This window comes from Macaca fascicularis, chromosome 15, assembly GCF_037993035.2.
Source record: "Macaca fascicularis isolate 582-1 chromosome 15, T2T-MFA8v1.1".
In the NCBI taxonomy this organism is placed as follows: Eukaryota; Metazoa; Chordata; class Mammalia; order Primates; family Cercopithecidae; genus Macaca; species Macaca fascicularis.
The window spans coordinates 91,930,704-91,952,708 of NC_088389.1; the positions used below are offsets into that span (position 1 = coordinate 91,930,704).

Consider the following 22,005-nt stretch of genomic DNA (forward strand, 5'->3'; position numbering starts at 1 on the left):
GAAAAAAACCTTGAATCAACCCCAAACTCAAGATAAATGAAGTTTCTGTATAAAAACATATATTAAAAATAAAAATTGAAAAATAAAATAATAAAATTAAAAAATAAAATTGGAAAAACTGAAAATTGAAAAGTGTATGTTCTGTAGGGAAGGGAATGAAAGAAGGTTAGAGAGCACTGGATTCCAGGGCGCTGATCGCCCAGCCAAAAGCTGTTAGTGGGTATCTCTGACAGGACAGTTCTGGCAAGGCTGATGTCAAGAAGAGAAGTGGCTCTGTTGTGCCCCAAGGTTCTAGCACATCTGGGTGGGGCCACTGAATTTGCATTTTTAACAAGTTTCCAGTGATACTGATGCTGTTGATCCACAGCTTACACTTTGAGAACCATGAGGTTACAGGGTTAAAAAGTGAAAAGGCGTCACTCATGCTGACAGCTTCTAGTACAAGGGAGTTAAGGAAGTGCAATGATTTTTTTTCACCTATTCTTCAGTGTCAAGGGCTGAGAGAATCCTCAGGCCAGTGTGATTTATAGAGCACTGTACTTTCTTGGGGGACTGGATTTCCATACTTATTCCAGTGGCATAGGCCATTAAGGCTACTAATGGATTGCAGAAGTAATGAAGTATCTGGCAATGAGGCTTTGTGTATCATTAGATTTCCTTCAGCATCCAGCTTGGCAAAGGGCATCAAGAAATGATGAGCTGTGAAGGAGCTGGAGGTTCAAAGCACATCTCCTTCCCCTTTTTCCTGTTAATATGATTTCTGACATTATTTTGTTGTTGTTTTGCCAGTTTTATGATTCTTTTTTCTTACACAAATAGGCAGGTAATTCCAAAACAGGTGTGAATGCTTTTTAATTGTTGTTTCGTGATCAAGTCACAGGCTAATGATAATGACACATTAGCTAATTTCTTTTTCCTTTTGCCCCCTAAAGACACTTTTTCTAAGCACCACACAGCAAGTTAACATTCCCAGCTCAAACAGGGAACAATGTTTGGCTCAACAGACATCACTATTGCTGCAGGGAAGTCAAAGGATTGAGACTAAAACCTTCAGTTTGCTCCAAGTCCTTAAATACAGGGTTCGTAATAGAATCCTTTGATTTTTAACCCTACCTGTAAGACTTATGTTCTGCTCATTAGTATTCATTAAGTCAATCACTCATGTGTCAATACTGGCTAGCACTGGGGGAAGTCTGAGTTCTACAGTAAGGAGGATAGTCTAGTCACAATAAAATGCAGAATGGAACAACTGCCATTTGAGAGGGAGATTCAGAAGGAGAAGAGAGAGTAGATTAATAAAGAGAAATCAATTTATCTAGTCAGCTAAAGAGTGGCTGGGGAAGGAAGGAAATGGAGGATATTGAAAAGCAAGGTCCCCAGTGCACTGCCACCACAGGGTTTGGGCTGTTTTGTGAGAGGCAGCAATTAATATGCAGCCTCATCCACATATGAATGATATGATAAAACAAATCCTGTTTACTTGGGCAACTGGTCATAACATGGTAAGTCCTCTGTCTCTCTTCCCAAAAAAAGTTATTTCTTATGCACTCCGAGTTCAGAGCATTAAAATAAATGGCTCATAATGCCAAGTGTGTTGAATTAAATCCTCATCATAAATAAGGTATAAGAAGCCATTTATCTCAAGGCTTTTTGTTTGGTAAGATTCACCCTGCAAAAGGTGAGAAAGCTAAGAAAAGTCAAGTAGCGGGGAAAGGCCAGTGGGATGAGCTCAGCTAGGCCAAGAGACAGAGCTAAAAAAATGGACAGAGTTGGCCAGGGATCAGATACAAGGTTACATGTATTCACAATAAGGTTAATGAGTCACTGCTGGCACTGAGAAAATGTTAAATAAAAATCACAAAAGAATTCTAGAACTTGAAAGGCCAAGGCAGTTCAGACACAAACCGACAAATTAACAAATGACTTGTGAAAAGTACGACGCCAACAGCACAGTCATATTTTGTTTTATTTTGGATCAACAGATACATCACAAGGAAGATCAAGTATGAATCCTTTCGGAAGCACCTTTTAAGCCAAGTAGCCAAGTAGCAGAACACTGACTGTACACATAAACAGCCACTAACTATATGACTGTTCCCTTAATGCATATAATGTATTATTTCACTCTTTCAGCCATTTCAGTACTTACTAAATATCTTCTATGTACGATCATTTTGCAAAATGCAAAGGTAGAAAAATGAAAAAGATATACAATCCTTGTATTTAAGGAGCTTAATTTGGTATAAAAAATAGCTATAACAAAAGCTTTACAACCATAATCACAATAGGAAAGATAAAGTACTGACAGATTTAAGAGACGATTGGACTGGCAGGGCAAGGCGAAGCAGCATGTGAGCCTCACTGGGTTACCTACCCCCACCCAGCCCTCAAACCATTCTACTGAGCAGATCTAGGAAGAGGGGCAGGAGAGGATGAAATTCATCACAGCTACCTGAGGGGCACTAAATACAGGACAAGGAAGCAGGTATGACTCTACTTTGATGACTCAGGTCATGGAGGAGCCCATGATGTGGCAGGAGAGTGTAGGCAGCTGGCCTCTGCACCACTCTGAACTGAAGGCCAAGAGTCACCGAGACCAGACACAGCTGGATGAGTTCCATCCTGATGGCTCCCAAGAACTCATAATAAAGCAAAAACAGGGTTTCTCTCAAAGTTTTCTGTAATTAATTTCTCAGAGTTTAGATGCTGTGTGCAGTGTGTCAGCACCAGGTCAGCTGCTGCACTGGAGGGTTACTGGCAGACACGCTGCACACGGGCTGAGTCTGCAGCCGCAGGGACCCAGGGCCTGCCTCATGGCTCAGAGAAGCTACCCAGCAGGGTTTTAAAGGACTAAGAAAGCCATAAAGAAGAGGCAGACTGTGAGCTTACCCTGAAGGACTAGCCAGCTTCAGCCACTGCATGTAGGAGTGGGATGAAGGAGGAGGAAAAACATTCTAGATGGAAGTAACAAAGCTCAGAAGGAAAAAAAAAAAAAACATGAGCAAAACGGAGTCAGGAAGTATGAGCGCAGCCAAGGGATGGCAGGCTGAAAAGGTGGGATCCTGAAAGGCCTTGGACTGTACTCTGGCACAAACTTCACTTGCCCAGGTGAGAGACTCACTATCGCTTATTAGTAGCAGCTAATTTTTAGGTGGAAATTAGGACTACCATTTTATTATAATTCTCTGAGTGGCTCTGCGTTAAGCCTCAGGCAATCAAGCAATTCTACAGACAACCCAGAAAATCAGCATCATCTTTAGCTGGAAATGCCTGTTGGTCAGGCATGTCTCTTTGTCCATCTTTTTGCTCCTTTAGAGTGGGACAAATTCTAACCTGCCTTTTTATTAAAGGCACCTGTCACAGTATACAAGCTAAGTATCTGGGGAGTACCTCGACCAACTGCCATACTCCTCTAGGCTCCCAAGTAGGGAGTATGTAGTACTTCCTAGTTGTCTGTCTGTGAATTCAGACAGACCTGGTTGGGAACTCTAGCCTGGCACACGAATAAGGGTAAGTCACTGAAACTGCAAAATTAACATGGTCCAAACAGACAGAAGTGAATGGGTGAGAAGGCTGTGGGTGAAACAGGCCAGTCTCTGGATGTTTCCTGGCCCTTTCCCTAGAGCCCTCTTAGCAGAAAATAGTGCTTCCCCTCTGCACTTAACTACCTGTGCTGTGCAGAAAACACACACATAAAAGGAGCATTTACAAAGAAATTAAATATTAAAGGCAACAAAACAAATCTCAAGTTGAAAGAAGCACTTCGCTGTTAGCATACAGCAGCATTTGCTGATGAATCACAAAATAAGTGATGTTATGTATGTTGAAAAAAATCGATCACTTACCATTTTTACTTCTCTCATAGCCTGTTTGGGTTCTATCCTTTATTTCAAATTTAAAGGGCAAAAGGAGCACACAATGATAGCATATAGAGAGCTTTATTCTGAATACTTAAGTGCCACTAAACATCTTTCAGCTGACGGGTTGGGAAAGAAAGCCTCCTAAACCACAAAATAGGTGTTATCTAAGTACTTCTGTATTTGCATTTTTATTTCTTTTTATGTTCCTATTAAAGAGCATCTATTTCCTAAAGGAAATTTCATTATTTGAAATTACTGTTTACAGAAATCCTTACTCTCATTGGATAAAGCATTTATTAGTTAAACTCAGAATTACTGAATTATTTGGTTAACAAAAGTCACTCTGTCCTTTCTGCTACAACTGTACCCTGCTAGAGTCACTGATGTATATGCTCTCCACCCTAGAAAAATCTACCCAGATTGGTTTAATTACTTATTACTTAGAAGAATTTCTTAACTCTATTCAACTTACCTAGTTTTAGATCTCTCTGAATTCATGCTGGAAACCGTAATATTTTAATGATTGAATTCACATTAGTTAAATTAAAGGACACATAATTTTCCCATATGGCACAATTTAGGAAGGCTGCCTTACAAGCTCTCTATTGCTCCAAGAACAAGCAAAAAAAAAAAAAAAAAAAATCTGTATTTATTATGAATATCAGGTATGATTTGCTATTGGCATTATGGAAGCAAAGACTAGTACACATTTTCTATTTATTTCTGGCCTTGGACCTGAAGGCCTAAAGGTATCTGAGGAAAAAAACAACAACAACAACAGGATACATCAAAGATAAGAACTAATTATCCTTAGCAGTATTTGTTCTTGGGCAGTGCAAACATCCAACAGCATGAAAGGTTGCAGTTGTGGTTTGCTGACATTTTTTCAGAGAGGAGTGTATAGTTCCTTAAATCTGTTTCATGTATATTTATCGAAACACATCCATTTATGAGGACCGGGGTGGAACAGTAAAGATCTCTCTGATTCACGGGTGTGCAATAAAGAAATTGTGTCCCACAAGTGAGTTTCAAGCACCTCCATCCTGTCCAACTTCCCCCAGGCATTTTTTAACAGTTTAGATGAACCTTTGTAGACATTCCTGCTATATATACTTACCTTGGTTACAGTGGTTGGGAAAAGGAACAATAAAAAGATCTCATCATTTTTCTTTGATAACTACACAAGCTGCTACGCTGGGGTATTCTTCCTTTTCTGAACACTAGAAGCTATCCCAAGGCCCCTGAGTGCATCTGACCCTTATTAGAAACTGTTACCCATGAATTGTTCTGTCTGTGACCTGCCACAACCTCTTTGCTTCTTGTCTTTCAATTATGCTATCAGCAGCCCACATTGAGGAAATTTATGATTGAGTCGAAATACCCACACACTGTGTCTCCAAATAAAACTGAGGAAGCAGTGATGAAAAGCTATAAAGTCAATGCAGTGCAGACATGTCCCAGGTGACCTTTCAGAGGAAGCGCCTTTTCAGGGGAGACAACTGCGGCCGTGAGAAGAGTTAACTCAGTATATGGTTCCTCTGTAAGGACACAGGCTGTCCAGTCCAGAGCCCATCCCTTCTCCTGTAGCCCCCAACCACCACCTTCCTCTACGTTAGGGATCTGAGATGGTTGCTACAGGAGAAAAATCATGCAGCAGGAGTTTGTGGATTTGTCTTCTAGATGAGATAAATTTGGTGTTTCCAATCTTAAGTGGCCCTTAAGGTCACTTAGAAATTCCTTTTCCCTTTCCCAACTTAAGGAATGGACAAAAGGTAGTAAAACAGGCTCTGTTAAAGCCTGAATCCTAACCCTGCCACCATGTGGCTTTGCACTGTATTACTCATCAGGACACTGCTTCTAGATTATCCAGGCCAACTTCCTTTGAGAACAAGTAAATGGTCAATATTTTTGCAGTGATCTATTTGTGATTAGAACAATGGGTCACTTCTCCAAGCTTAGTTGCTTCACTGGATAGGTAAAGATGGTAACAGCACCTATTCCTCATGAAGCTGCCCTTAAAAAAACAGCATACATAAGAGGTTTAGCACAGCACCTGATACACAGGAAAAGGTAAATAATGCTGCTCTTATCCTTCAATAAATCTGTTTTAAAACATTACTTCTCTTTAATCAGAACTAAAGTCCTCACATTCTAAAGACAGTCGTGCCTCTTCTTTCACCTAGACAATACCAGTCATGGGGCATGAAATTCCTCAACTTCCCTCCCCTCTACCTTCAGATCCACAGATGGTTTCAAAATATTTATGCTTATAATTACTTAGACATTATACAACTAAGTACATCTTCTTACTTAATGCATTAATAGACCGCTGCAGTACAAATTAATTTTTACAATATTTTAATAACCGTACTTCAATATAATTGTTTCCGCTGTAATCCTGTGTATTTTAAATACTTGAAAGTATTTTTCTGAGAAGAGGTCCATACGCTTTACCAAAAACTGCCAAAGGAGTCCAAGACACAAACACAAAAAAACCCAGATGAAGAACAATAAAAAATGCTGACCATCCAATGCCAAATGAGAAGCATGGATTATAAGTTACATGAATACAGTAACAATAAACATATGTGACAGAGATAAAATGAATAAGCAAAAATGAAGAACATCATGGTGTAATTAGGGGAAGCTTGAGTTTTCCTCTTTCTTTTTTCGTGTTATTATTTTACTATTTTTATAATAATGAAAAAAGATGGAGCATAAACCCTGATTATCTTTAGAGTTATTTTATTCGTCATATTGTTTCAGACTCAGAACTGGCAGATTCACTCTCACAATGAATCAACAACACAATGCTCTACCCTTCATTTTCCTGTGTTTCTTGTTAGCCATTAACAGGTTCTCAAAAGAGGGGTGGCCATAACAGAGGAGTAAGGTAAATGCAAACATGCACACAGTCTTCATGGAAGTAACACTACTCCATCTACATTACCTATAATGTTTTTTTCTATCATGAAAAATTGGATGACTGACTCCAAACAGATATTGGACAAGCCCAGCAATTAACTCTTTAGCCAAAGAGTGAGAACATTAACTTTTAAAAGTTCATTTCAATCAAAAGTAAATATTTTGTGGATGCTAGGCCACACTTTACTTATTCTTGGCATGACTTTTATAATGCACTTTCCATTCTCCCTCTATTTCTTAATGGAATTTCCTCAATATTTAAAAATTCCATTTCTATAAGGTCTCTTCAAACAGAACAATTATCCAAGCAGATGTGTGCAAGAACACATTCATCCTCTAAAAGACGTGTACTGCTTATGTTCTGGCTCACTGGCAATCATAAAACCGAAGTGTGGTCTTCTATCATCTCCAGGACTTTTTTGAAAGACGAAGATTACCCAGTCCATCCTGGAATTCCTATACCTCCGTTTCTCTACAGGTGCCTATGGATCAGTAGGAAGCCCACGGAAGAAATGCCCAGCAAGCTTCACGGCAGTGAAAGACAAAGTGCTTCTAAGTGTAAGTATATATATATTTTAGTGCTTCAACTGTGAGGCCAAAGTGGTAGTTTTCAGTGATAAATTATGAAGATAAACATCTTTCTCTGGAATCCTATCCAAACAACCCTGGTCAGATTAATGCAAAATGAGGACAGAGAAAGAAGAGTTCAAGGCCTCTAGTTTTTTGTAATAAGGGTAACACTTGGGGTTCATGATACGCTCACTGCCATCAAAGCAGATTTTCAGGCTAACTCAATACCCTCACCCTCACCTGGCAGAGTAAAGGAGAGTGCGTAGGAGTCCCAGCTCTCCCACTAAGATGCCGGTTACCATGTCCCTCTGAACCTCAGGTTCCACAGCTGTACTTCAGAGGATTACTGTGGTCATTAATGGAATAATGGATACAGAAGTGCTCTCTAAACAAAAAAAGGCATCACGAACACAGTCATTCCTACTATTTTCTTTTAAAAATGAAGAAGAAAAAATAAAAAAGAAACAGCAGAATGTAATAATACATCAGTTCTTTTCAGTTTGCCAACACAAAAGGCCGAAGAGCTTGGGTATAAGATCCACAACACAATGTAATAATACATCAGTTCTTTTCAGTTTGCCAATGCAAAAGGCAAAAGAGCTTGAGTATAAGATCCACATGGGGTTAAAAAAAAAAAAAAAAAAAAAAAATCAGATCACCCCAGTTATCAGGGGTATATATGAAAAAAGGACAAAAAGTAAGTGATGTTAAACAAATAACACTTCAGGAAACAGTACAGAGAAGCACGTGCTGAGCCCAGGGTCTGAGACCTGTGTCAGGACAAGCATCACCAACTCTTCTCCCTTCTTCTCAACCTAATCTCTACCAGGTTCCCTGGTCGAGCCTGCCTCAGCACCATGTGACTTTTCCTGCCCATGTCTTCCCAGTCTCAGGCTGATGTGTTCGTTCTTCAACCCTTGCTTCCCATTTTCATGGCAAGTGTGATGGCCAAGGTTTAACTTAATATTCTCAGTCTATGCTTCTCAGATTTATTTTTGCGGAGAGAAAAAAAATATACTTGTCAGATTCAGGGTTTTCAGCCAGGACTTTGAAGTATTTTGTTTTTGTAGCCATGTTTAGTAAATTATTTTTTATAAATACATTCACTAAAATCACACATCTATGTAACTCTTAACAAAAGATAAGAAACTAGACATCTGTGCCCAAATATATTTCTTAAAGTACAGGGAATGTGTATTTCTGCCATTTCCTAGAGGAAAAAACTCTTTGTTTAAATGATTTTAAGTATAAAGTGTTTTAGTGAAAAAAAATTCTATAGTAACAGAGTGGAAAAATTATTGTATTCTATTACCAGACTTGTGTAAAGTTTGCCGAAATCTCTTTTTTTTCTTTTATTGCCTATGTTTATCCAGTTGGCCAAAATCTTCCACATAGTTTTCACCTCTCTCCCAAGTGAATTCAGACCTCCACTCTGGACTTGTACTGGGTTAAAGCCATTCATATGACAGTGACAAAAGAAAGTTTCCACTGAAAACCATTCGAGAGCCTCAAAAGAAAGAGTCACCTGGTCAGGTTCATTTGAAATATTCATGAACTCAACAGAAGATCAGATTAAAAATAGAGCCCCCAAGCAATGGAGGTTTTGGGGGTTTTTCCTCAAATTTTAGGCTTTATAATGGTGTTTTCACAACATGGCCCACCTGCCCATAAAATGCTTCCATGCTCCACCAGTATTAATAGTTTCACTTGCAAACTTACATAATGGACATGAATAGGATGTTCAATTCATTCTTCCCCTTGCAAGAAAAGTACAGTTCTCAGTAGTCACATATGAGAATTGTAACAATGGATTGATATTCTGGTGTGTACGTATTTTTGAAAGTGACGGCTGGACACACTGGACAAATCACAGGCAACATATATTCTTACAATGTGAGTCACAGATCAACATGCCTAGAAAACTATACCTGTTGACCTGTTGAGGGAAGGAGGAGACACCACATATCTAATAGACATGTAGAAATAGTATTATGGTTTTGACTATTCTGCAGTTCTGAACCTTCTATGGGGAGGTCAATTATAAACACAAGCAGTCCATTCCAAAGTCATTCCTTCATTTGACCACACCAGGCACTAATGCAAAGGAAGCTTAACCCTTCTGAAAACGTTTTAAACCTGACCAAATTAAAAGTAGCACCAGAGGGATTATTATTTTTTTTTTTTAGCAAGAACCCACAAGCAATTTACTTGACTAGAGGAAAAAGTGCAAAGAAATCCTTTATCACAAAATAGCTTCTTGAATCTTTCTACCAATAAATCTCCCATCCCTCCAAGAATGCCTATCTTCCCTGCTGATAACAAGCTGTGGAGATAAATATTTTATTTTTTTCTACAAAACCCCAAATGATGTTTTCAAATAAAATAAAAATAAATCTTCTACAAGCTACTGTCAAAAATGGTCCTAGAAGAGGTAAATGTCATTTTAAAGGCTGCGTGTTAAAATATTTAGGAGAAAGAATCTGCTTGTCAAGTTCCAACAGGAAGCTCTGAAGAGGTTATAAGTGCATCTATCAAATTTTCATCTACCTTTAGGCTGACCTACTGAGGAAACCACAGAAAGCCTGGTCCTGTGTAATGAGGGAGCTGGAAGGGCTGGGGGTTTCAAGCATTGGACAGCAACAAGGTCACAATCAAGCACAAAGATAAGGCTTGGGGGATTCTGCAGTGGTTCCCCAGGGAAGATGCACTGGCATGGGTAGGCAGGCAGCTGCATTCTGCTTTAAGCCACAGTTCAAGCTTAGGAATGGAACCCAGCTGATGGCCATTTGAAATCCCTCATGAGAACTCTGACCTCTCATGCCAAATCTAGCAAAGTAGCATCCACCAAATCTGAGCAAAAGAAAGACCCAGCCAGCAAAATACGGCAAGGTTTTGTTTTTTGTTTTTTTTGTTTTTGTTTTTTTTGCTTTTTTGTTGTTGTTCTTTAAGTCTAATTTAAAGTGCTTCCATAACCCCACCCTTTGGGAATTATATGCAGTGACTTTTTTTTAACAAGGAAAATTTGGTTTTAAGGAGCTTATGGGAACATTTAACTTGGACTGGAAAGGTTATTTGCTCAGTGTTAGGCTAATAGCCAAAACCCACTTTTAACCAGAGATAATTTTCATATTATACCTCACAAGAGTATTGTGTCATGTGAGCAGGCTGCAGCGATAAGCAGTGAAGTGAAGTTATGACTTCCCCCAAAGACTCATTAAAATGTATTATTAAGCAGAAAAATTCAGAAAATCCAAAAGGAACCCGTCTATACTATCTCAGAAACAGTAAAAATGCTTTCCAACTTATTATTTCCTTTGCTCTGCCTCCCTACAAATACCACTAAGTCAATACTGTGAAGAACCTGATCCTGCTGCAAAAGAAGATGAAAATGCCTCAAAGTTGTGTGCCACTATGACACTCTGTATATTATTTTGACCTTAAATGTGCTATGGAGGAACATATGATGACTTCAAGTGACCGCAAAAAATAATAATAATAATAAACCTGTGAAGATTCTACAATTTGCTTTTTTTACACTATTCAACACACAAAATAAAACATGGTAAATTAGAAACATTTACCTAGGAAACACGACACTTTCCAATTTTGGTTTTTATAATTCCAAATTTTAGCAGCTCCAATATTTTTCTTTTTCCTTCCTGTTTTGGTTTTTAACTCATCTCGATTTTTTTTCTCAATTCTTGAAAATTTTCCCCCACCACTTCAATTTTTAAAAAGTAATGATTTCATTTAAGTCAGGCAAATGTGCTTTAAGAAAGCTGGACAAAATACCGGCTTTCTTACCAGATTCTACAAAAATGTGAAAGCACACTTGCAAAGGAGTTCCAAGCTGCTATGGAAACGGCTTTTTTTTTTTTTTCCTTTTTCTTTTTTTCCAAAATAACAGTACTCCTGGCTCAGGACTGCTGGCATGCAAGCTTCCAATCCAAGCCCATTGACAGCTTGTGGAGTGGACAGATGAGGCATGGAAAATATTTTAAATTAGTTCATTTATCTTGTTGAGACACAGGAAACGGTGACAAATCTCTCACATAAAGAAGGAATACAGAAAGACAATGCACTTCCTGTAATGTGTAGCAAATTTAGTCCATTAAGACAACCTTTCAGACGATTGTGTATTATCTAATAAGAGCCACACCTCATATGTTGAAGGAGTATTTTATCATTAAAAGATCCACAAAGCTGGCTAGAAATCATGGACTGCTTCTGAATTTTAACAGACTCAAATTTTAGCAGTCAAATAGTTTTGAAATCAATGTTTTTGAGTAATCTTAAGCAGATCGTGGGCCAATACTAATACCAGTGAAGAAAAATGTAACAAAGAACTGCAAGTTCTTAAACGAGAGTTTAAAAATGCCACATTTTAGGATAAGACAACAAGAGCTGGATTAAAGAGAGAATGTGATGCTCCCTTAAATGTGAATGAACAAAACAGCATTTCTTCTAGGTCCCATTCTAGGGTTCACATCAACAAGTACTCTTGGCCCCATGGCTCCTGTCCACTTCAAGAATCCTTCCCAGGCGGACAAAGCAGGGGCTTCAGGCCTGGAGCAAGAAGCAAGTGGATACAGGGGAGCCAAACACTAGTCTCAGGATTGGTTGCACCAAAATCACTAGGAATCAGAGAAACCTGCTAAAGATACTGTCCATCTCTACCCTGTCACCAGAAATTCTGATTCATAAATCTAAATGGGAGCCCAGAAGTCTGTATTTTTGACAAGTACCTCAAAGCAATTCTAGCGCAAAGCCACATTTAGAAATCACTGTAGGATTACAAATCAGCATTCTTCATAAACTAGCAATAGATAGAATTTTGAAAAACTATGTGCCCTCTCACACAATTTTAAGTGGGCACAAAATTTCTCATCATAAGTTTAAATAATTGTAGAAGCTATACATTTTGTGGATTAAATATTGACATTTAGAAATAAAACACATATCTCTAAATACCATGGTCATTTGATAACTCCATCATCCACTTAACAAATAAAAGAACAGGCTCTCCTTTAACATTTTGTAGCATTCCTTATTCCCTTTAAATTTATATTATTTCGATTCCACTCCCTACAGAATTTTATCTGAATGTAAGATAATTTTATGCCTGAAACTCTTTTAGTTATCACTGTACCATAATCCCCTTTAACAAAAATATGCATATTAATTGAAGTTTAATTTTTAAAAAACACTTCCTATGACAAGACTCTAAGTTTAAAAAACCTCTAGTTTGGCTATTATACTTATTTTCAGTTTATAACTGATCAAAGCTACACATGTACTATAATACTGGTAATTATTAAAGAAAAAAGTAATTTTTTTGGAAATGTATCTCTTAATCAGATGGGTGAAGCTTTTAAAAATTATTTTATGAATGTATGTTACACACTGCTGAAGTAAGGCATGTTTCTGTGTCATTTTAATTATATTTTTCTTTTTTCAAAAAAAAAAAAAAAAGAGCCTTCACATTAAAAACTAAATGGGATTTGAGGGGTTTTGTTGCAGTAATGTCTCTTAATTCTTGTGAACTCTTTCTGAGTTATATGCCTACATGCACACTGGTCAGAAACCATCACTGTGTAATCATCAGCTGACATCACTTGGGTACTCCTTTAATTTCGTCAAAAGTGAAAAAAAAAAAAAAAAAGGAGCCACCTAAGTTGCAATAAAAAGTCTTATTATCCAGCTACTCCATTCATTCCCTTTTCCAGCTTTACGAGAGCCAATATTTTGCATCAATTCCCCATTTGGCATGCCAGAGGTCTTCTACCACAGGGCAGAGTACAACAGTGAGCTCAGAGACACATGCGCGATCAAAGATAGATGGCGGAAAGATCAACTGTCTGCCCCTCTCTGTGAAGGAGAGGAGACAGGAGACCCTGCAGACTGCAGGCCGGCTCTCAGGCAGATCAACTTTAGGAAAAAGTATGTTTGGGAGTTAGGATATAGAAAAGAACTGTCCTTGTAACTGTCTTTATAAAGGGTACATGGGTGTGTGTGTGTATCAGCTGGAAGACCCTGGCCAGATGATCCTGCACGCATAGTCCATGATCTCAGGCATCTGCTGGTAACTCCGTAGCAATTATCTGAGGAGAAAATCAAAGGCCAGAGAACACACTCAAGGCAATCCAGACAGGATCAAAGGCTGAACAGGGTGGTGCCCAGCACAGCACTTACCTGAGGGCAGTGTGGTAGGGGGAGCGGATAGACTGGAACTGAGAATGAGGGTGGGCATCTCTCTTAAAGCAAGCCTATTCCAGTGTGGACTCACCCATTTCTCACAAGCCTCACCTTTCTAAAAAAGATCCCACTGAGAAACACAGCACAAAGTGTGGATGATTATTTGCGTCTGTGACCGATGGCATATTTACTCAACAGGGTAATAACTATTCCGATGCTGGTGTTGCAGCAATCACTCTATATAAGGGGACACACAATAAAAATGCTGTTTGGCCTAACTCAGAAATTCATGATTAGGGCCAGTGGAGTTATAAAATACAGAAATATCTACCAATTTTAGATAATATTTTTAAAAATTCCTGTTTGCTCTAGGATTCAAATATGCTGGAAAAAAATAATTGTTTTTGGGTTTTTTTGAGACAGGGTCTGACTCTGTCACCCAGACTAGTATGCAGTGGCGTGATCTCAGCTCACTGCAACCTCCGCCTCCCGGGTTCAAGCGATTCTCCTGCCTCAGCCTCCCGAGTAGCTAGGGCTACAGGCACCTGCCACCATGCCCAGCTGATTTTTTGCATTTTTAGTAGAGGCGGGATTTTGCCATGTTAGCCAGGCTGGTCTCAAACTTCTGATTTCAGGTGATCCACCTGCCTCAGCCTCCCAAAGTGCTGGGATTATAGGCATGAGCCACCGTACCTGCCCCAATAATTTTTTTTTTAAATGAAAAATAAAAAAGAAAGAAAAAGGGAAAGAATATCTAAGTTCCTCTGAGACTGCCTGCTCCATTCACTTCAGGAGGGGTCAACGCATAGGCCCAGTGGGGAGCTCCATTTTCTATAAATGCTCAGATTATCCCACCATGCAGTCGGAGAAGATAAACACAACAACAGAAAAAAAAAATGAAAATATAAAAAACCCTCCTGCTCCTATGAGTAGTGAAAGAGTGGAAGGAAACATAAACCAAAACACCAGCCTTCCTCTCACAGGTTTCAATATGATGCCATCCTCAAGCAAAATTAAATGTCATCCTAGACTGCAGCTGTCCCAGGGTCAGCCATCATGACCTCGTATTTTACAGTGTAAAAGTCAGGTTAACCAACAGACCTGAAAAAAGCCTGTTTTTCCTCCTCTTTGTTGTTCCTCTTACTTCTCTCTAAACAATTAGATTTCATTAGAAACAACTTTTGGCACAGCACACTGGCTCTTTGAAACAAGGAAAAAGAGAAAGCAAGAAAAATCTTAGAATGGGGATTTTGCAACTGAAAAAAATCATTTTAGAGATGAAGAAACTGAGGTCTGAAGAAGGTAAGTGTTTGCTCACTGCCACACAACAATGGCCCTGAGCCAAATATGCCCCTTCAAAGGCCAGTGTGCTCCTCCTCTGCCACAGGGTTCCAAGGCCCCTTCCTGGTTTCACTCTGCCCTGCCCCTCTGGCCTTCTCTCAGTACTCTGCTGTGCTAAGCACCTTTCCACCTCAGGGTCCTTGAATACACCCTTCCTTTACCCGGGTAACTGTTCTCCCAACCTTACCTTCATCTTGGCCACACCTACTGATCTTTTAGTCCTTAAATGTCATTCCTTCAGAGCCATCCATTCTTGACCCTCCAAATTAGGTCGGGCCCCCTGATGGGCACTCTCATGGCACAACACCTCTTCATAACTAATCATTTGTTTAACGTATTTCTCTTCATAGATCTATGAGGTCCAAGAACAGTTGAACCCGTATGTTCTTCTTCATCTTTATAAGGAACTGCTCAGGAACTGGAATATGGAGAGTGCCCATTCAATATATGTAGATAAACTTAACGAAGATAATAAACTACATGTCAGATATTGCTTTGAAGGTATTACATATTCCATTCATTGAGGTAGGCAATAGTATTATTACGGTGTTACAGATGAAGAAACTGAGCCACAGAGCAGTTCAAAAACTACACTAAGATCATGCAGCTCCTAAATGGACGGATTGTTTAAAATATATACAATGTAGCACTGGGAATCATTTATGATAGGAGCTTTATGAATAGTCATGCAGACCCATACAAGGCCATAATCAATGCTTTGAAAGTTATTAAGGAGAAGGCCTATTAACATAATTGACCCTATTCTAGGGCACTATGTGGGCATTTTCTAAAAACACTTCATAACAAACTATCATTCGTGTTCCAGTAAAAATCATCTCTAACACCACAGTGGTTCATGTTGAATGTTGGTTGTGGCTCTGCTCCAAGTCTTGTTTAAGCTAGGACCCAGGCTGAGAGAGCAGCCCCTATATGAACTATGCCATTCTCACAAATGGGAAAACAAAGAGAGATGGTGGCACCATGTAGTGGCTCCTAAAGCTTCAGCTGAGTAGTGGCACAGGTCATCAATATCTGTGTTAAGTTAGAAGCCCAGGGCTCATGATCTTTTCTTCCTAAGCTCCCCAGCACGGTTGGAAGCAAGAAACTAACACCATTAAATTCCTTATTTTCACTAAAATGTTCTAAGACAGCAAACACTAGGTTACCCAGAGCCTTGACTTCCCTCAGCATTTGATTACAAGGATTCAAAGATGATAATTTGAGTAACTCTGCCACTGCACACTACAATTCTCCATAGCTTTTTTTGTCCTCTCTCTACATAATGTTTTTACTCACACAATCTTCGCCCAAATGAAAAATCCCTATTGAATTCAAACCAAATTCTCATAGAGTTACAGAGGACTGAACCTCTTCTATCTTACCTTCCAAGAAAGTGATGATAGAGAAGGAACATAATCTATCCAACAATTTTAATGTTTACACGATGCAATCGCCTTGTCTCATACACACACACACACCAGTCATGTGCTACATACAACGTTTCAGTCAATGACAAATGGCACATCCCATGGTGGTCCCATAAGATTATAATACCTAATTTTGACTGTATGTTTTCTATGTTTAGATATACAAGCACTTAGCATTGTGTTATAACTGCCTGCCATACTCAATACAATAGCATGCGGTACAGGTTTGTAGCCTAGGAGCAATAGGCTACACCATATAGCCTTGGTGTGTAGTACTCTATACTACCAAGGTTTGCATAGGCACACTCTATGTTTGCACACAGACTAAACTGCCTATTGATGCACTTCTCAGAATGCATCCCCATTGTTAAGCAATGCACACTGAATATATCTAATCCAAAAGTCCAAAGTTCAAAATGTTCCAAAGTTTGAAACTTTCTGAATGCCAACAAAACACACAAAAGAAATGCCCATTGGAGTACTTCAGATCTTGGATTTACAGATTAGGAACAATCAACCATTAAGTATATAACGCAAGTATTACAAAATCCAAAATCTGAAACACTTCTGGTACCAAGAATTTTGGATAAGGGATACTCAACCTCAATGTGTAGATGGGTATATGTGTGTGACTTGAAATACTGACTCAGGATGGGGAGGAAAATGTTCCTGAACTGTTGAGTATATCCAGGCTTACGAACACAGAGAACTCTTACTTATTTGATAAATAATTTTAAAAATGCAAGCACTTCATAAAAATAGATAATAGAGAAACTGCAGGTCCATCCCTGCTGGAGACTGAACCATAAACAATGGCTATTAATATCAATAGTAAACAAAGAAAAAGTTCTTAATGTTTGGTACTATATTTTATCATTTCTCCTAAATCTGACAATTTTTTTTTGCATACAACTTGATCATTAATTCTACTGAACAAAAGGCATAAGTCCCTTTTGTCAGCTCTGTGTTTCGCTACTGCAAATGCTTGACAAAATTGCCTGCTTCATTGTTTATTCCCTGTAGATCTTCCTGCCCTCAAGGAAGCAGCTCTAAAGCAGTGTGGGATTTGGAGCCAAGCGTGACAACGCAGTAGGCTTGAGATGAAGTGTCAAGTCAGCAGACAAATGCCAGCCGAGGGAGAAAAGCAAGACTCTCACAGGAAAAGAACTGCCCGCAGCCCCACGAAGGCACCCTGGGACTCACGGACAGGAAGCAATCAGAGCTCTGTATCTGCATATGGCTACTGAAAAAGCCATATCCCTTCCACCATCAGCCATGGTGAGGACCCAAACCGAAAGGCTCTGGAAGACCCAGTGATGGTTTGTGGTATCATTCTTAACGGCGTGCCTTTGCCCCTAGTGTCTTATCTTGGTCATAGTATTAGTAACAATGCCTGCTTGGGCTCTCCGTGTAACTCCACTGAATCCCACTTGCTAAAGATTCTGAAATGAAACTCAGGTGGAACACACATTATTCCTAATGGGCCTTTTGGTCTGAGTCTCTCTGTACCATTCTGGTGGGCTAAGGTGGAAAGAAACCTTCTAATGCCCATTCCAGGAGGATTCATTCATAATTTAAGCCTTTCCTGAGTATGAACTCAGGCCCCATGTGAGGCTGTAGTGACACAAACAAGTCAGAGTCCTTGCCCTGGAGGCATGGCAGAATCTCTAGAGAAGGTAGTTTCAGAAGCATTTATTTGATGACTTTGTTCTTAGAGCCACTATGATGCTTTCACAGGGGCAAAGGCCAGGCTAAGTGGAAGACATCTGATATTTAGATATCGACCACCAAAACACCTTTCTAAAAAGTCTGTTAGCTGGCAACTAGCTCTCTAGGTTCCTGCTCTGATTCAATTTCTAAAGGAGCTAGCACAAGAGATGTATAATGTTCATCCTGTCCCTTGAATTTCAGAGGTAATACATGCCTTTCCGTACCAGCACCTGGTCTACCTTCTACTATTAGCCCCTCTGAACTCATATCCAAGGCTTCAGAAACATGCTTAGTAAATAGTGGAAATCCCAAGGATTCCTTCCATCAACATGAACATTTCCTCACGCAGCGTAATTATCGTACTTCCAGATTTCCCCATTATCCCTGTAGGCTCTGGGCTCATGAGGTGTTTAATGTTTTTCCACAGAAACGCCAGGTGTGATTCTGGCATTTACGATTGCCAACATCTTCAAAGTGGAATGCCAGGAACACACTACTGGAGACACTTTCAGTTAATGGGGCAGCACTACCTGTGAGATCGGATGATTTTCACTCATTCACCTGCAGGACAACAGCACAGGCTTCCCTCTGCTGTTTCTCACTTGCAGTGAGTTTGGTATGCTGGATGGGGCACCGGTAGGAATACTTCCCTAAAGTTATTTAAAGCTCTGTGCACGCCAGCCTTGCCAAATCATAAAATTAGGAAATTGCATTCAGTCAGAATGCAATTCCCTTAGCACTTCAGGCACCTAGTTATTCTTCAATTTCTTTCCCACAAACACTTGGCCCAGGTCCCGAAGTCCATCCCATATCTACGTGTCTCCGTGGCACATAAAAGAGATTCAGGGAAGAAGATGGAACAATAAAACTTCAGGTTTACTGGCAACATTAAGTGAAGTAATCCCCCTCCACATACTTTTCTTACAGGAAGATCAGTTACTCAGCCTTTCCATTCACCTGCCTGATGTGAATCTACAAATATTTTAAGAGGGTAATTTGGAAGACTTACAATAGCAGAAGTTGTTCAAGCTGTAGCATTAGTCTCTGTCATGTGCCTTAGGTTTGCCCACACATTTAGCTCATTTACACAAGTGAATCACTAAGGGCCTGTTTATTAATCAGGTCAACGAAGACTCATTTAAACTACTTGCTAACAGCCCTCTCTTATATACTAGTGGTCAGTGAATGTTTTTGCTTACAATTCCCTAGAAGAATTTTGGAAGACTATACCGCTCCTTGAATGTTAAAGTTGAGATTTATAGGGTTGTACTGTTTTTAACTTTAAGGTGAAATAGATGCAAAAGGATATTATTTCCCAGCATCGAATTCCAGGATATAATTATATGTGCACTTAAATTATATTTTTTGTAAAACTTTGAGACAGCAGATTCAGCCCAATTTATGTAAAAAGTCTGCCCCACATATAAAACCCAGTAGACAAAGGCAGTCCTCATTATCAAAGCAATCTGCCAAAACAGACTTGTTTTTTATCAGAAAAAGTCTGAATTCATTTTTCAATTCAAATAAATGTATTAATACACATTCCCATATCAAGCATTTCACTTCTGAATTCTAAAAGAAACAATCAACAGTGAATAAAAGATAGTCCCAACTATACAATTGCTTAAACACAACAGAACCTCATTTCTTGCTCAAATAACACTACTGGGCTGGCAAATAGTTCAGTGGGTAGGGTAGCTCTCCTCCATGGCCATTTAGGGGCCTAGGTTGACAAAGTATTGTGATCTGAACATTTGGGCTCGAGGTCTCTTTGAAGGTCAACTCCACTCCAGAAAACAGTAAGGAGGAGAACACATGGAGGTTATTTAGGAGCCAAACCTGAGAGTAATATATTTCACTTCTGCTCCAATACCTATGGCTGTGCTCCTACCAGTAAGGGAGGCTGGGCAATGTGGACTATTTGTGGACCAAGAAGACACCATAGGTTTGAGGGAACACCTAGTGGATAAGGTACATAAATTCTGCAATAAATGCATGGCCTAGATGAAGTGCTATTTTTTTTCCAGTATTTATTACCAAATCTATCTCTACTTTGCTCTTTTGAGACTTGCCCTCAAAGCCTGTACCTTTATGTGTTTACCTGGGAGTGATGCATTTATTCTGTAAAGCAAAAGAAGTTGTGGGAAAGAAGAACCAGCAGCCCCTTCCAAGGTTCACTCTCATGCAGATGAAGCTTGGGAAAGAGTACATGTTAAAAGCTGAGGGCCTGAAAATTAATTCTGTTAGAGATATCAGTGCATTGTAATTCTATGAAAGTCTTCATTTAACCCTGGAATACATGGATCCCAGTTTAGGAATCTCTGTTATATGAAGTATTACAAAACACATAGAATCACAGAATTCGATTATGCAGAGCCTAAGTGCCATTTACAGAAGTGAAAAGTGAGGTAAGGGGTAGTTTGTTCAAAGTCACTCTTAGGCTGGGTGCAGTGGCTCACACCTCTAATCCCAGCACTTTGGGAGGCTAAGGTAGGCAGATCACTTGAAACCAGGAGTTCAAGACCAGCCTGGCCAACATGGCGAAATCCTGTCTCCACTAAAAATAAATTATTAGCTGGGAGTAGTGGTGTGCACCTGTAGTACTAGCTACTTGGGAAGTTGAAGCAGAAGAATTGCTTGAACTGGGAGGTGGAGGTTATAGTGAGCCAAGATTGTGCCACTACATTCCAGCCTGGGTAACACAGTGACACTCCATCTCAAAACAAACAAACAAACAAACAAACAAACAAAAAACAAATTCACTCTTGTAGAGATGAATGTATATAATCAGGCTGTTCTTCACTTCAACAAACTAATTGTGGCCTTTGGCACTAAAGAATATTTCTGGCTTTTTATTACATGTTGAATAGAAGAGTTAATACAGCAGGCCTGAAACTGTTATCCCTTGAAGGTACTGCTTCCAAGGCTGGCCCTTGGCAGACATACAGGAACTTGAATTTCAGGAAGCTGCCCACCATTCAATGATAAGAACGGCTCATTGTAGCAAAAATGTACCAACAATATGGTTTATGCTGAATCTGTAAACCTGCTTTTCTTCTGGGAGTCTGAAATTTTGGTACATGCTAGGCAGAGGGTGCCTATGTGATCAGCCCTCGCAAAAAACCTGAGCACTGATGTATGAGCAAATTTTGCTTTGTATCCTTTCACTGCAATAAATCTTAGCTGTGAGTACACCTACATGCTATATCCTGTGAATTCTCCCAGTCAATCATCCAATCATGAGGTTGCTCCTGGACACCTCCAGAGTACATGTAAATTACATCCAACAGATAAGTATAGATTGATTTCAGGATATTAAGAACATTGCTAATATAGGAATTTCAGCATATTTGTATTTAAGTTATTGTTTTGGATATGGGACCTCTAGAAAAGGATGAAGGTAATTTATACTCAAGCTAATTAAACTATGGATCTTTAAAATGCAAGACAATAATGGAAAACATATAAAATACAGACCTTGGGCTTGGCTAGCAAGTAAAACAAGGATTCTCTGAAAATTAATACTAAAGATATCAGAAGAGAACCATTAAGGAGAACATGAATATGGAATTGTGAACATTAATAAGAAAAATGTATACAGCATTTTAAAGAAAGAAAAAAAGAAAACCCAGAGGCTCTGTGTTGAAGACAAAAAAAAAAAAAAAAAAAAAAAAGGACACCTAGGAACAATTTATCTGCTAAAAGCTGTGTCCATGTCCTTCCTACTGCAGTCACTAGGCAAAGTGATATAAAAAACTAAGGTGTTTAAATAACATTTTATCTGATTTAATATTTTACTTTTTCCCCATTGATTTTACAAGCTATAAAAAAGTTCCTACAGAAAAGATGCAAATTACACCACAGCATGTATAATTTTTTTTTTAAAAGCACCCAATATCCTGTCATCCAGAGACAACCACAATATGTTGTATTTCTTGAGTCTTCTCCCAACGCATTAATAAATAAATAAATAAATG

At 39.1% G+C, this 22,005-nt stretch overlaps 1 protein-coding gene across 17 annotated transcripts in view; it reads right to left on the reverse strand.

Annotated features, from left to right (window-relative positions):
• Positions 1 to 22,005, reverse strand: part of KDM4C (lysine demethylase 4C) — a 417,412-nt gene that overhangs the window by 75,218 nt on the left and 320,189 nt on the right. For 2 of the 17 annotated variants that reach the window (XR_012424703.1, XM_065530578.2), the window contains one exon: positions 15,079 to 15,309. The exons of the other annotated variants lie outside the window; for them this stretch is intronic. Coding sequence is in view for 1 of the 2 variants with exons in the window: in XM_065530578.2 (XP_065386650.1) it covers positions 15,289 to 15,309 (21 nt within the window). In the remaining variant the exon portion in view is untranslated. Of the gene's footprint in view, positions 1 to 15,078; positions 15,310 to 22,005 lie in introns of those variants that run through there. 17 annotated transcript variants of the gene reach the window in all.